This window comes from Rhinopithecus roxellana, chromosome 3 (assembly GCF_007565055.1).
Source record: "Rhinopithecus roxellana isolate Shanxi Qingling chromosome 3, ASM756505v1, whole genome shotgun sequence".
Classification (NCBI taxonomy): domain Eukaryota; kingdom Metazoa; phylum Chordata; class Mammalia; order Primates; family Cercopithecidae; genus Rhinopithecus; species Rhinopithecus roxellana.
In genome coordinates, this window is record NC_044551.1 from 32,840,997 (window position 1) to 32,854,516 (window position 13,520).

General features: G+C 41.5%; 1 protein-coding gene across 13 annotated transcripts in view; it reads right to left on the minus strand.

The window, feature by feature from the left end:
• Nucleotides 1-1,600: 1,600 nt before the first annotated feature.
• EBF1 (EBF transcription factor 1) overlaps nt 1,601-13,520 on the minus strand; it is a 408,048-nt gene continuing 396,128 nt past the window's right edge. For 4 of the 13 annotated variants that reach the window (XM_030927379.1, XM_030927386.1, XM_030927385.1 and 1 more), the window contains exon 16: nt 4,106-4,810. In XM_030927379.1, coding sequence (XP_030783239.1) covers nt 4,779-4,810 — 32 coding nt within the window. In that variant the 3' untranslated portion in view covers nt 4,106-4,778. Of the gene's footprint in view, nt 4,811-9,311; nt 13,327-13,520 lie in introns of those variants that run through there. The other 9 variants (XM_030927389.1, XM_030927388.1, XM_030927387.1 and 6 more) reach the window with 3 other exon arrangements.

A 13,520-nucleotide genomic window follows, 5' to 3' on the forward strand; every position in this document is an offset into this window, starting at 1 on the left:
CAAGTCTCATTGTGTACATCTGCACACTCCACTCACATAGTCTTTCGGTTCCTAAATGTACTTTATGTGCCCCAAAGCTCAGTGTTCTTACACCTCCCTCCTTTCCTCTACCTAAGGTGCCAGGCCCACCAGGTTAGCTCCTGCTGAGCTTATATACCTCAGCTCAAATGTCACTTTCTTTAGGAGCCTTTCCCAGCACTTCAGGTTAAATCAGATCCTGCTGCAATGTACCTTCAGAGCATTCTAGACATTTTCTTCGTTACCATTATTAATTAGTTTGTTACAGGTATTTGACTGGTTGTTTAATGTTCATTTGCCCCACTCAAGTATGAGCTGCAGGTGGGTATAATGTCACCGTGGCCCACTGATGTATCCACCATGTCTTGCCTAGTACCAGAGGCATAGGAAACACACAAAGTTTACAGGCATGAGTGAATACATGAACGATCGAGTGAATGAGCACTTCCAAGAAGTAGTCCCTAAAGATCGTAGAGGCCAGCGTGTCAGAGGTATGGACGTCAGCTGTGCTCTGTGGAGCATTGTGGCACACCTGTCTCAGCCTGGCCAACCATGCTAGCATAATTTGGATATAAGTGTGTGTTTTCTGAGATGGTGTGCATCCTGAGGAGAGGGGCCTCTTCAATCTTTATCTTCTGCATCTAATACAGGAAACTATATCAAACACAGAATTCAAAAGAAACATATATTGAATGGCCAAACTTTTCAGCAAAAATTCTGTTTCTTTAAAAATGATGGCAGCTTCTCTAATTTATATATCACACTCTTTCATTACTCAAATTGGGCTTTATTCCAAAGCCGAAACAGTGCTCACCACACTTGACTGTGTTGCTGCCATCCTATCAGCTCTGGCCATCAAGTTTCTGTTGGTCTACAGCCTATTTGCTGAGTTTTCGAGGCATTTTACAAGTATCATTAACCTCATCATGTTCAATAACTGTAAAAGTAGGAAAATCATTGAGTGTGCATTTAGAAAGATTCATGATTATGATGGAATTCAAAGTGAAACAATTTTACATGAGTATATACCTATCTGGTATTTGTGGAATGTTTCACTCCTGTCCAATAGGAGAAGTACCTTATTCATGTGGGGTTAAAAAATATTGATCACAGAAGGTTCAGTTCACACATGCCTCCTCCTCAATGAGCCAGGGCACACAATTAGTTGACCAGAAGACTTGCTGGGATTAATTAGCACTGTGTGTGAAAAGCTTGGTTCAGACTTGTAGCATGAAGGATAGGGGTTCTAGAATGGCCACTTCCTGGATTCACAATTCAATGACGCAGGAGGATCTCAGTGCTTGGCTGCTGAAGTTAGGGGCTCTTGGCTCCTCTGTGGACCAGTGCGGGCATGTGCACGTCCAGCTACCGCCGGCAGAGGGCAGCAGTACGCTGCGCGTGTTTAATTTGCATCCCAGATTAGCAAATCCCCAAGGACCTACATAAGAGGGTGTCCCAGAATTACCCTAATTCCTTTTCACTGGGTGTCATGACTGATCTGAGTCATTGCAAACACAGACCTTTTATATTATGTTGGACTTTGGCTCATCTGAAATAGAGAAATGAATACACAACTAGGAGCTGCCATCACAGACAGGAAGTAACTTTAATTAAATATTGTGAAAGTTGAAAAGTTTTTACAGCTTGAAATTTTGCAAAAAAAAAAAAATTATAACAATCTCTACAGTAGTTAGGTTCTCTAACAATTGAACTGTACAGTGTGTGTCTATTCAAAAAGTTTTGATAAGAAGGTGAAAGGTTAGTAGATTTAGAGATGACTTCATTTAAGCTGCATCCTAGTACAATGTGAGGCCAGGGCAATGTTATGCAATCCAGTCATCCAGAAGCTGTATTTTTCCCCCAACACTGAAATCTTAATTTAATTCTTTATTTCATTTTCTTCTTAAAGCCATATTCTGTATTTAGGGGAACATCTTTTATTTGTGAAACTTTTCTGGAGAAGAAAGAGGATCAGAGGGCCAGAATGTCTTTTCATCTAATCAATAGAAATAGAAGCAACAAAACACAAATTATACACATTTTAAAGGCTCTTTGGACTTTCAAGAAGAGTTCTAACCACTGCACATGGCTGACAGATGGGTAGCGTCTGTTGTCAAGGTCTAAGCCGGACACCTTCCCGACTGACCGTTCATTCCTTCAGAAACAGCTAAGGGGCTCACCAGACAAAATATGGCTTTAACTTGTGTACATCTTCAGGCCAGTGCTTACTACGCAAATTCAGATAACCTTTCTGAGTACCGAGAAGCAATGCGTCCACCTTGCTTACGTTTTCCAGTTTTTTAATTATTATTAATCATCATTATTATTTCTCACCATGAAAAATCAGCTTTCCTCCCTCCCTTACCCTCCCACAACTCCCCTCCCCCACCCACCCCAACCCATAAAAATCGCACTCTGACAGTCTAGTGAAAACCATTGCAAAATCCATATGGGGGCATGCACAGTTGCAGCATTGTTGTAAATGATTTCTTGCTCTACTAGAAAAAGTTACATTGTCTTAAGGTAACAAAACAGTTCTTTTGTGCTTTTCGATTTGTTTTTTTTTTTTTTTTTCTTTTTTTCTTTTTCTTTTTTCTTAGAATGTTAGTGATGACTGACAGTTCTGGTGCACAGTTACAATGTACAAGTGAAATGAATATGATTTGCATTGTTAAGGCATCCAATCTGCTGGTTTATATTTATGTGAAAGACAGAGGAAATATACAAGCAGACTTAAGAACGAAAGTATGTTCATTGATTTCTATGAAGTTTCTCCCTAGAATTTAATGCATAAAATGCGTCACTCCAAAGGGAGAGATTCCATGCATATTAATAGAGTAAAACAGCATTAGGGTTGTTTTGTAAGCTTCCAAAGCAAAGGATACATTTTTTTTTAAATCTACTGAACTAAATACTACAAGAATAATATGCTACTTTTTTTTTTTTTTTTTGCCATATATTGGAAAAAACTTCTTAACTTACAAATAATACAAAAATAGACAATGACTTTTGGGTGGAAATTAAAAAAACTGAAGCATGGTTTATAACAATACTAAAAATAACTATAAATGAAATGTTTAAAAATCACATTGAAACAGCTAATACAAGTGTAGGTGACCAAACAAATACGCACTTTTCACATAGCAAACATACACAATAAAATAAATTGGGGGTGGGAGGAAGAGGAAGAAGGGAAAAGCAATGTACAAATTCGAAAGATAAATACATTATTTATATGGATATTTTACAAAATCCCCTTTAAAACAAAAAGCCTTTTAATTAACTTTGCAAGTATGTGCAAGCTAAAGGTAGTGAGCTTTTTTTTTCTTTGCAAAATATGCAGTAAAATCTTTTTGTGATATTGAAAAAAATGTCTTAAGACATTAAAATGTATAAATAGAACAACAACTTTGGCAAAAAAAATCACAAAAAAAATCTACAGTATTTATAACTACATACAAAAACACAAGAGCAAAGAAAATAATATCAGGCAAATGCATCCTCAGAGCTTTGCTGCACCTTTGCTATTAATTCTTATTTTTAAGAACACTTCCCAGATAACGAGAGCAAAAATTCCTATAGAACAGAAAACTATGTTTTGGAGGTCTCAACCTTCTTTTCCTTTCCCCCTCAGTTCCCTTTAACTCTTAATTCCAAAGCACTTAACCTGTTGTTTTAATCTATTATTTTACAAATGGTAAGGGTCGACTGATAGAGGCAGTATCTTGAATGGGAAAATCGAAATACCTGCCATGTTGCTTTTGTCAGCTTTTGGAAGATAGGTATGAAGTCGGCATTTAGGACGAGTAAACTTCTTTAAACTTGCAAATGGGGGAGTGTACGTGAGGTTTTGGCTTGTTAACTGGAGGGCAGAGTGTGGAATTCTGTGCCTGGACCCTGTTCCATGAAGTCTCAAAGGAGATTCTCACACAGTATGTGTGCCACCAAGCTCTCGAGAGGCCATCGGCTTCAGAAGAAACTGACTTAAGTAAAAGGAAAGAATGAGATCAGATTTAAATATGCAGTTTTAACAATCTGTCTAGAGGCACTGGATTTTCGAGTAGAGGGGAAAATGTGATCACTTACATCGTGTTTTAACTTTCCAGGCTGCATTTATTTACACAGTTACTTAAGACAACAATACAAAAGAGAGAAATAAGCTTGCACTGCTAAGGGGTGGCATGTTAAGTTAGATATTGAAAATGTACTGTCTGAGCTAACTACCATTTGATATGCTTTAAGGCGCAAAAGCCGACCCTTAGTTTTTCTAAAAAATCTAACTGGCATTCCTATTCTGTCCCATACAAGCTTTTTTTTTTTTCTTTTCTTTTTTTTCCTTTTTTGTAAATATCATCACTTCATTCTTCCTTTACACAGCTTTAAAAACATCATAAATTAAAACATGGAGTCTTATTTATAGTGTCCCTTGTATAGAGCTTTACGGTTTATAAAAGACAAATGATTGCAGAATTAAGCTAAAAAAAAAGAAAAAGAAAAAGTGGATTTGCTTTTGTCAATACAGAATAAATATATCCCCCCAAATACTTGGGAGGTACAACTTTAACCAACACTCTGCACTTGCAGATCCCTCTTCCAATTTCAGTATTTGCAAGCTCGGTGATTTTGTTTAAAAATCTGCAGTTATTGTGATTCCTCTTAAAAAGGCCTGAGTTAAAAGTTCCACTCTGGGACTTGTATCAGATTACTCTCTGTAGCAGAATCCAACCTCTTCATTAATACAATTCTTCAAGGCAATTCTTTCACATAGGAGGAACAATCATGCCAGATATCGCTATGGAAAGAGAAGACAGAAGTCAATGGTTTTTTTTTTTTTTCATCCAAACTTCTCACTGAGAAAAGTAATAAAGTAACAAACCCACACACAACTATGTTGTTTGAATATTAACTACAAATTTGCTCTCATCTTCTCTGGAATGAGTTTTCATTATAAAATATACATGTGCTTTATTAAAATTTATAATAAATCAGCATGGGCATGTGTCTTTAAAAGAACAAAATATCCTAAACATCCCTCCAAATCTGATTTCAATTTTAAGGCATAACTGGAAAGTTGCATAGTTTGAATACCACTGCGAAAGTTGCAGCTTCGAACCTTGCAAAGTAGTGAGAATTTTCAGTTTGTCATTCTTTTTTCCCTCCCCTTCACATCTAAAATATAAAGAAGTGGTCCATCCGAACTGCATGCAGTTTCTACAAAAAATATGGCTCTCCCTGTCCTCTGTATTAGCACAAAAACTGAGCCACAAAGCAGAAATCTTGAATGTCTTTGCTTAGGCCCTTGAGCTGGGAGAAGGAAATGCCAGCTACAGCAGGCCTTGTTCACTGGGAATATAAAGTTGGGAGAAAGCATAGCTGGGAGGAGAAGACAGGTTTGCATGAAACTGCAGAATGTCTTCCATATCACGGCTTCACTCAACGTTTTGGGAATGATCTGACCATATTTCCTAGAAAATTGTAGCCTGGGAAAGCTGGAGTGAGATCCTGGGGGAAAAAGAAGGCTGTTTGAGGTAACCAAAAATTGTTGAAAGCGTTCAGAGCTAGGAGGTCGCAGATAGTGGTATTTAGAGAACACAGAATCAGATAGGCCTGAGTCCTATCTCTGGCTTTTCTGCTATGAAGCTCAGCTTCTGTAGCTAGAATCACAGCAACACTTAGCGTTATTGGAGAGGTGAATAAAATGATATATGCAAAGTGCTTAGCCTGGGTTCAGCTCCTAGTGAGGACCTGATAGAGGTTAGCTGCTGGGATTTTTAACCCACCACTTCTGCTGCTAAACTAGCTGTGTGACCTTGTGTTAATTGCTTAACTTCTCTGGGCTGTATTTGCTCTTATATCAAATAGGCACCATCCCATGTGGCACACTTTGTGTGATTGGTGGGAAGAATAAAAGGATAACTGTAAGAAAATTAAAACAGGGTGGCAACTTTGAAACATGTCAAGGTGAGAGAGATGCTGCCATTATAAGCAAGGGGCAGCCGTCTTTGGCTCCCAATGACAGTTGAGTGTCTTGTCAGGCAGAGAGAGTCATTGTATTCTTTTTATGGCAAATCTAAATGTAAATTAATGTTCTTGTCAGTGATGACTGCGTCTAGGAAGTGGCCCTCTTCGTTTACTAATGATCATGTCTGGAAGAATGTGCCTTTTTAAAAAAAACAAAACAAACAAACAAAAAACACGAATCCCAGTACCACAAATCCTACAAGTGGATACAGGGAGGCTACCCGGGGCTCTTAGCCCTGAGACCCCCACGTTCCTCTGGCTTCCCCACCCCCACCCCTGGCATTTTAGATTCAATTAAAACAAAAACCAAAAAGTATTTTGCCAAACACTTTTTCCGTTAATTTTTAAACCCATCTGTATTCACAAGGAAATTCAATCCACATGTTTCTGATTCATTTACACGTAAATCATCCAAATGTTGTTTTGCAAGAGCCGTTTTGCAGCCCAAAAGCTCCTGGAGTCCTTTCCGTAAGCCCTCATAAGCCTTTTTTTCTTAGAAACAGGAAGTTGTCTTTTGCCAAATGCAGACCAACTTAAACCCCCGAAGACTTGGGATCAGTTGGAAATGCAGTCCCCCTAAGATTCAAGTGAGCCCTAGGTTTGACTGAAACCAGTGTTTCAATCCAAGCCTTAACTGGAGAATTCGAGATGCTATCGCTCCAAAGGCAAGGAGGGGATCTTTGCTGTGTGACAGCCCAGCATGGCTCTGCCTCCCCAGGGATCTTTTCATCCGAGCTGGAGGTAGGTCCAGGCAACTTTACTAAAGGCAGCAGGAGTTTTAAGCCTGTAGCAAAAGGTGCAAGTCTACATTTGCTTTCCACCAAAATCTAATCTGCGTGCCTGGCATTAAAGAGCAGTTCCCTATAGTATAGTCACACAACTCAGGCAGTATCAATATGATTCAAAGCAAAGGAAAAAGCTAATTTGGTTGGTGGGCCCAGCCAACATTTATCAGCTGGACTGTGAAAACATCCCATTTGAATGACCAGAATTAAAAAAAAATATATCGAAGCAGTCTTTTGGTACCCAAATAATGTGTTAGATCAACTAGATTAAGCCTCCCCTTAGGGCCACATTTAAAGTTCTAAAGCAAAGGTAACTGATGTGCCAGTTCATAGCTAACAGCACTTTTTAATTTGAACTACTGGGGCTGCAAACTCCAGCACCCCAAGAGCCCAGGCTGCGAACAGGAGTGAGTGAATCCCCTGGGTGGGGAAGTGAGGATGGAGGTGATGATGCCAAGGGCATGCCTGGGCAGTGACTCAGCTCCCACCAAATGCCACTGGGCAGGAATGCCTGCTCGCAGCCACTGATACTCTCAACCGTTTCAAGAGAAGCTGGAGATGTAGAATTTGTTTTTTTTTTTTTTTTTAAATGAAATAGCCAAGTTTATACATGACAGCAAAAAATTGAAATTAATGATATATGGGTCTAGGGGGTGGGTTTGGCCCACTCCTACTTTACTACTTCGCCTTCATCGGCCCACAGACTTCTCTGAGCATCTAATAGGAGCTGTGGAACCTCTCTTCAAAAGAGGTTGTGATGTCTTAGTACAGGGTGCTAAGTGTCCTCATGAGGAATTTTCATGTACCCCACTTGAGCGAGACAGCATGCCACAGCATTTCTGGAACATTCTAAGACCAATGTTGCCCACACCCAGAATTTTGCATGTAACATCAAAGTGTTACAGTTCTCTAAATCCCAATCATGACTTTCTCAACTCCAAGGGCAGAACCCTTGCTGTTGAGTAAATTATGGGAAAAGGTCCCTGCCTGTGGCTTCTAAGCCTAGATACCTCCAAAGAGGCCCTTTTAATAGAGAAACTCACTGCACAACTGCCTAATGATCTTGAGTTTTAGGAGTTGTTTTTCTTATATCTGTGCTGCAATCTGAAGATTCATTATGTGGGTGAGAGGGATGGGTGTCTGGAGCTTGGAATGTTCCAGAAATGCCGTTGGCATGCTAACTTGCCCAAGTGGAGTGCATAAAGATCCCCATGAGGACACCACCCTCTCAACACCATGTGCCAGGACATCACAAGACCATGGTGGCTCTGCCATTTTCCCCAGCAGCTGGATGATCACGTTCTCTGACGGAAGCTCAGAAAACTATTGCTTTGAGAGGCAATGCATTTTTCATTACCGTTTCTACATTTTTGATAAAAACAAAGACAAAACAAAGTTCTGCAGAGCTGGGAGGGTTTGGAGAGGGTGGAATGTGGTCTTCCCCAAACCACCACATGTGTAAGAATTATGAGCTAATCACTCGGGAGGCTGAGGCAGGAGAATGGCATGAACCTGGGAGGCGGAGCTTGCAGTGAGCCGAGATCGCGCCACTGCAATCCAGCCTGGGCTACAGAGGGAGACTCTGTCTCCAAAAAAAAAAAAAAAAAAAAAAATTATGAGCTAATCAGGAACAGCGGGGTAAGTGAGTAAAGTGAGTGGGTAAATATTGCACCGACTGAATATGTGCATGGAAAAAAATGACAATTCCATAGGATTTGGTCCTGGGCTGCATGATATCTAGGGTTGAGAAGAGCCAGCCGGAGCTTCAGCAAGGTGGAAAAGAAAAACATCAGTATATGGATACTATTTTTGTGAAATTACTCTGGCCTTTGTGTTAATTTTTCATGCATAGACTGTCCAGGACATGGCTAGGGTTTGGAATCACTACATCAGCGGGGGTTCCAATGGCATGTGACAGCCTTCTTGGGGATGCCTCGCTCTTGAATAATGAAGTCCTCTGAGACCTCAATTGCCTGAAACCCAAGCTCTAAGCAGCATAGGTCTCAGGAGAAGGGAAGAGGACATCTCTATGGACAAAGATTGAGCATAGTTGGTGACTCAAGTCTTTGGCTCTGGAAAACAGACACAGTTAGGTAGTCTGGGACCAGGATTTACCAATTGCTTCACCTGCATAAGAGTAGAAAGAGGTATCTCTGCATTTTTCTTTTTAAATCCAAAATATAGTTGCATTTTCCAAAGTTTTTCATATGACATTAAGTGTTCTTAACATGCAGAAAAGGACTCTGTAGGCAAATAAGTTTGGCAAACTAAATGAAATAGTCATTTTTATTTAACTGCAGGATGCCCCAGAGACTTTAATTGTGGATGTCCAAGATACTGATCCAGGGAGCACCACATTCCAAATTGTTTTGACTACCATATTTTTATTTTTTAACAAGACATTTTGTGAGGCTCCAGAAGTTGAGGCTAGAGTTGCTTTTAAAAAAAAACAAAAACAACCACAACTCAGATATATGGTAACTTTTTCAAACGTTTTATCTACCTGGGAGAGAAAGCCAGCTGGAATCATGAGAGAATCTGTGAATCCTACTGTTCACACCACATGTTATCCAGGACATGTCTGCCTCTGCTTCTTGGCTAAGGTTGTCTTCAGTCCTTCTGCTGAAAGTGCTCCTTGCCCCCATCTCCCTGGGCCTGAATCCCACTTGCTCCTCATGGAGGCAACCTGTTCTGAATTCTCCTTCATCTTTCCTTCCTCTGTACTTCCACAGCTGGGTGCCCAGCCTTTCCCAGACAGATCTTCCTTATTTACTTTGGTGTCATGTCTCCCCTAATACAGGGAAAGATTTTATGGGCAGGATTTTGTAGCCCTCATGGGCCTAACCTAGTGGCTTGAATATAGAAACGTAATATAGCATGGGGGCTTAACATAGTCCAGTCAATCTGTCTGGGCTTAAATCCCAGGCTTCCTTGTTTGCTAGTTGTGTAAATGGGGACAAGCCAACTTAGCTTCAGTCTCAGTTTCCACATCCGTATAAGAGGGACAATAGACAGGCTACCTTAAGGGTGGTTGGGAGCCAGGCTGGGAATAAACCCTCCTAGTCAGTGGCTGGGTTCACCATTATCACTACCACGTGACATTGCAGTGCTTAGTTCTTGGGGAATAAACATGCATGGAGTAGCCAGAGGAGACTAAGGGAGCACTGATGGGGAAGAGGTCCTTTAGGAGTCGGCTTTAAAAAACAGAACCATGTACAGTTAACAGAGTGGTAGTTGGAGGTAAATATGCCTTGAAAACACTTAAATGGCCTAAATGTGACACCTCTAATCGTGTTTACATGGGCAATTTGCTTAACCAAGACTTCCTAGTCACTTGCCCTGTCTTAATGATCACAATTCTGAACTAGGTGGGTCCTAATGAAGTAGGTGCTACTGTAACATTGAAAAGGAAAAAGGTGGAATAAAACACTTCAGGGATCCTTACACCGATTCCATAACCTGTCTACATCCATTTTTTTTTTCTGGTAGAAATAGAGTTTCGAAAGTTAAAGATGAAGCAATTCTGATTGTCACCTTTCTCAGCGAAAACTTCTGTGGCGCAAGCAAGAGTGCCCTGAAAAACTGGTGCTGCTCATCTAAGACTGGGTCCTCTTTGCCCTGCTGGAGATTGTGTGCAGAGGGTAAAGGGGCAAGTCCCAGAGTGTGAGCCCCACCTACCAGCCCAGCACTTGGGGGCACAGTGGGCAGACAAAAGAGCTTAAAGTGAGATGTTTACATTAATTTAACTATTTGTATGTCTATCACTGACATCTCAAAAGTAGGGATAGTAGGGATATTTGGTATACAACAGTATGAGCAAAACAAAACCATTTTTTTTTCTTTTTCTTTTCTTTTTTTTTTTTTTTTTTTTAAACAGAGTCTTGCTCTGAAGTGCAGTGGCGCGATCTCGGCTCACTGCAACCTGTCTCCCAGGTTCAAGCGATTCTCCTCCCTCAGTCTCTCTAGTAGCTGGGACTACAGGCCACACCACCAGGCCCGGCTAATTTTTGTATTTTTAGTAGAGATGAGGTTTCACCATGTTGGCCAGGCTGGTCTCAAACACCTGACCTCAGGTGATCCACCCACCTCCGCCTCCCAAAGTACTGAGACTACAGGTGTGAGCCACCACGCCCAGCCCATTCTTTTTATAGTTGTTGTTTCATCATGCTCAATAGTCAGGGCATGGGATAGGGGAAAATTCAGAAAAGTCCCCTTGACATTTGTTCAATCAGAAGGAAAGGGCAGTGTCATCCACGACAGTGAATCCAGCAAGAGGTGTGTCCCTGAGTCAGACCTCAAACCTCTCACGCTGTGGCCCTGTGTTAGGAAAGGTGACCGAGAGGCACAGACTAGGCGGTTATTCAGAGAAATGGGGACAGTCTCTGTACTTTTGGGATCTGTAATTGGGTAAGAAGTGGGTTAGAAAATCCCTGGGAGGACAAATGTACAAACTTTGTCTGAGTCCCTGTCCTGAAGCCATTTCATCATTACTTAAACACGCACATACCCTCATCCAGATCCTGGCTTTCAGGTGATAACCAGATCTCCTGAAACCCAGGAAGTCATACGATCTGAGCCCAGCCCCTGTTTCCATCCACTTCCTGCTTCCTCCTAGGACCACAGGGCATGAGAAGACATCGGGCCTCCTGGGAGCTGCCCCCTTCTGTCACTGTTGGCCTGTGATAGAGCCGCTGACCTTCCAATAGCGGGGGCCTTTTCTTCTCCAGTGCTTCCCCTCAACTGCTGATTATAAACCCCATCATATCTGGTTCTGATGTCAAATCTATGTTTAGCAAGGGCTGAGATTGGCAGCTCAAGAATGGTAAATTTCTGCTTTCCATATGTATGATCATTATTTAAACCTATTATAAGTTATGTTCGCTCAAGCATTATATCCCTAGTTTGCCAGCTGGAGGTGTACTGAGGGTGACAAAGCATTATTTTTAGCTGAAAGAGAATCAGATTTGCAGGAATGGGTGGCTCTACTTTGTGGGGGTGGGCATTTTCTATCATGAGTAATATTGCCTGAAATGTAGTTGCACAGGCAGGCGTTTTTTTTTTTTTTTTTTTCCTCTTTCCTCTAAGAAGATGGATTTGCCACTGTGTGTCAGAGTGGGGAAGAGCAGCGTGCTCTGTGGGGCACTGAGTCTGGCTGTGCTGGGAAGATTTGCAAGCAGGGTTCTGTGGAGTATTTTGAAGAGTCCTTCTGGAGGCAGAAAGACAATGTGATTGGGTGCTCAGGCTGTGGGGTCACATGGCTTGGGTTCCAGTTTAGCTGTACTATTTACTAGCCATGTGACCTGGATCAAATTGAGCCTCAAGTTTCCCATCTGTACAATGGGACTAGTGCTGACATCATAGGGTCTTCAGGAGAATCACTATATGCTTACCACAGTGTAAAGCATCCAGCACACAGTATGTGTAGACAAGTGTAAATATGCATGTACTTCTACATAAGAAACAGAGCTGAGACATCCCAGATATGTGCACTGCCTTCCTCACCCCTCCCTGACTTCCAGGCTGACCTCCATCAGTGAGGTGCCAGCCACCAAGGGAAGGCACTGTGGGAACCTTTGTATGGCTGGGCTTAAGGGCACAGACTCTGATGGGACTTACATTCATCTCCACCGTTTAACCGACTATGTCTGTGGTCAGATATTTACCCTCTTTAAGCTTCCATTTTATCATCTGCACAATGAAGACCATAGTAGCTCTCATACTTTAGGAAGATATGAGGATTAAATGGTATAAAATCTGCTCCGTGCATAGGACGGCTCCAGGTACACTGTTCAGTGCTCAATAAATGGTGGTCGATGAGTTTATTAATCTTATCTCCCTACCAGTTGCCTTAGGAATCCTAACTATGTCTCTTTTACCACCTCTGAGTAATAAAGTATTTAGGAGATGAATGTTTGAGTCTGAGTTTGAAGCCAGCTTCTGCCATGTATCAGCTGTTAAAAGTCAGGCAATTTCGTGACCTCTCTAACCTTTAGTTTTCTCATCTGTCAAGTAGGAGATATGAGTACCTACCACACAGTCCTGCTGGGGGCAATGAATGGGGTTGCGCAGGTCTCAAATATGACACACAACACAGTGCTGAGCTCATAAGAAAAATGTTAGAAATGGTGTGCTCAGTTTTAAAAGGTGGGTAACTTTTTATTCTTAATGAATGAAAAGGTCATCTCAACTCTTAGCAACTATTTTATTTTCCATATGCAATGGTGGGAAAGTGATTGAACAATTTTAGTATGAACCAGAATACTCTAGTGGTATTCTGGGGTTTCTTAATCCCAGTAGGAAGTCTTTGACCTTTGGTCTATGATGCTCTAACTTCAGGGCTCTGATCAAGTTATGGCTCATCCCCTCCCTGTTATCAGCCCCACACATGTTCACTCTGACACAGGCAACAGGAAGGGAAGGTTGAGTGACCTACTTCAGGAGAAGGCCAGTCCCGGGAGAGACCCTGCACTGGAGAACTTGCTAGAGTCCACAAAAGACTGATCTGATAATGGCGACCATAGGGAGTGAAAGAGGAGAAAAGAGAAATGATGCTGTTAGTCAGTAGAAACAGTATTCCCAAGCAAATCCCGGACCTGAGCGGAATTGCTGAAGTTGGAAAGAGGACTGGAGAGATGAGTATGGCCAAGGGCCAAGGGCCAAGGGCCAGGGCTGAGGAGAGCAAACACAAAGGAACAG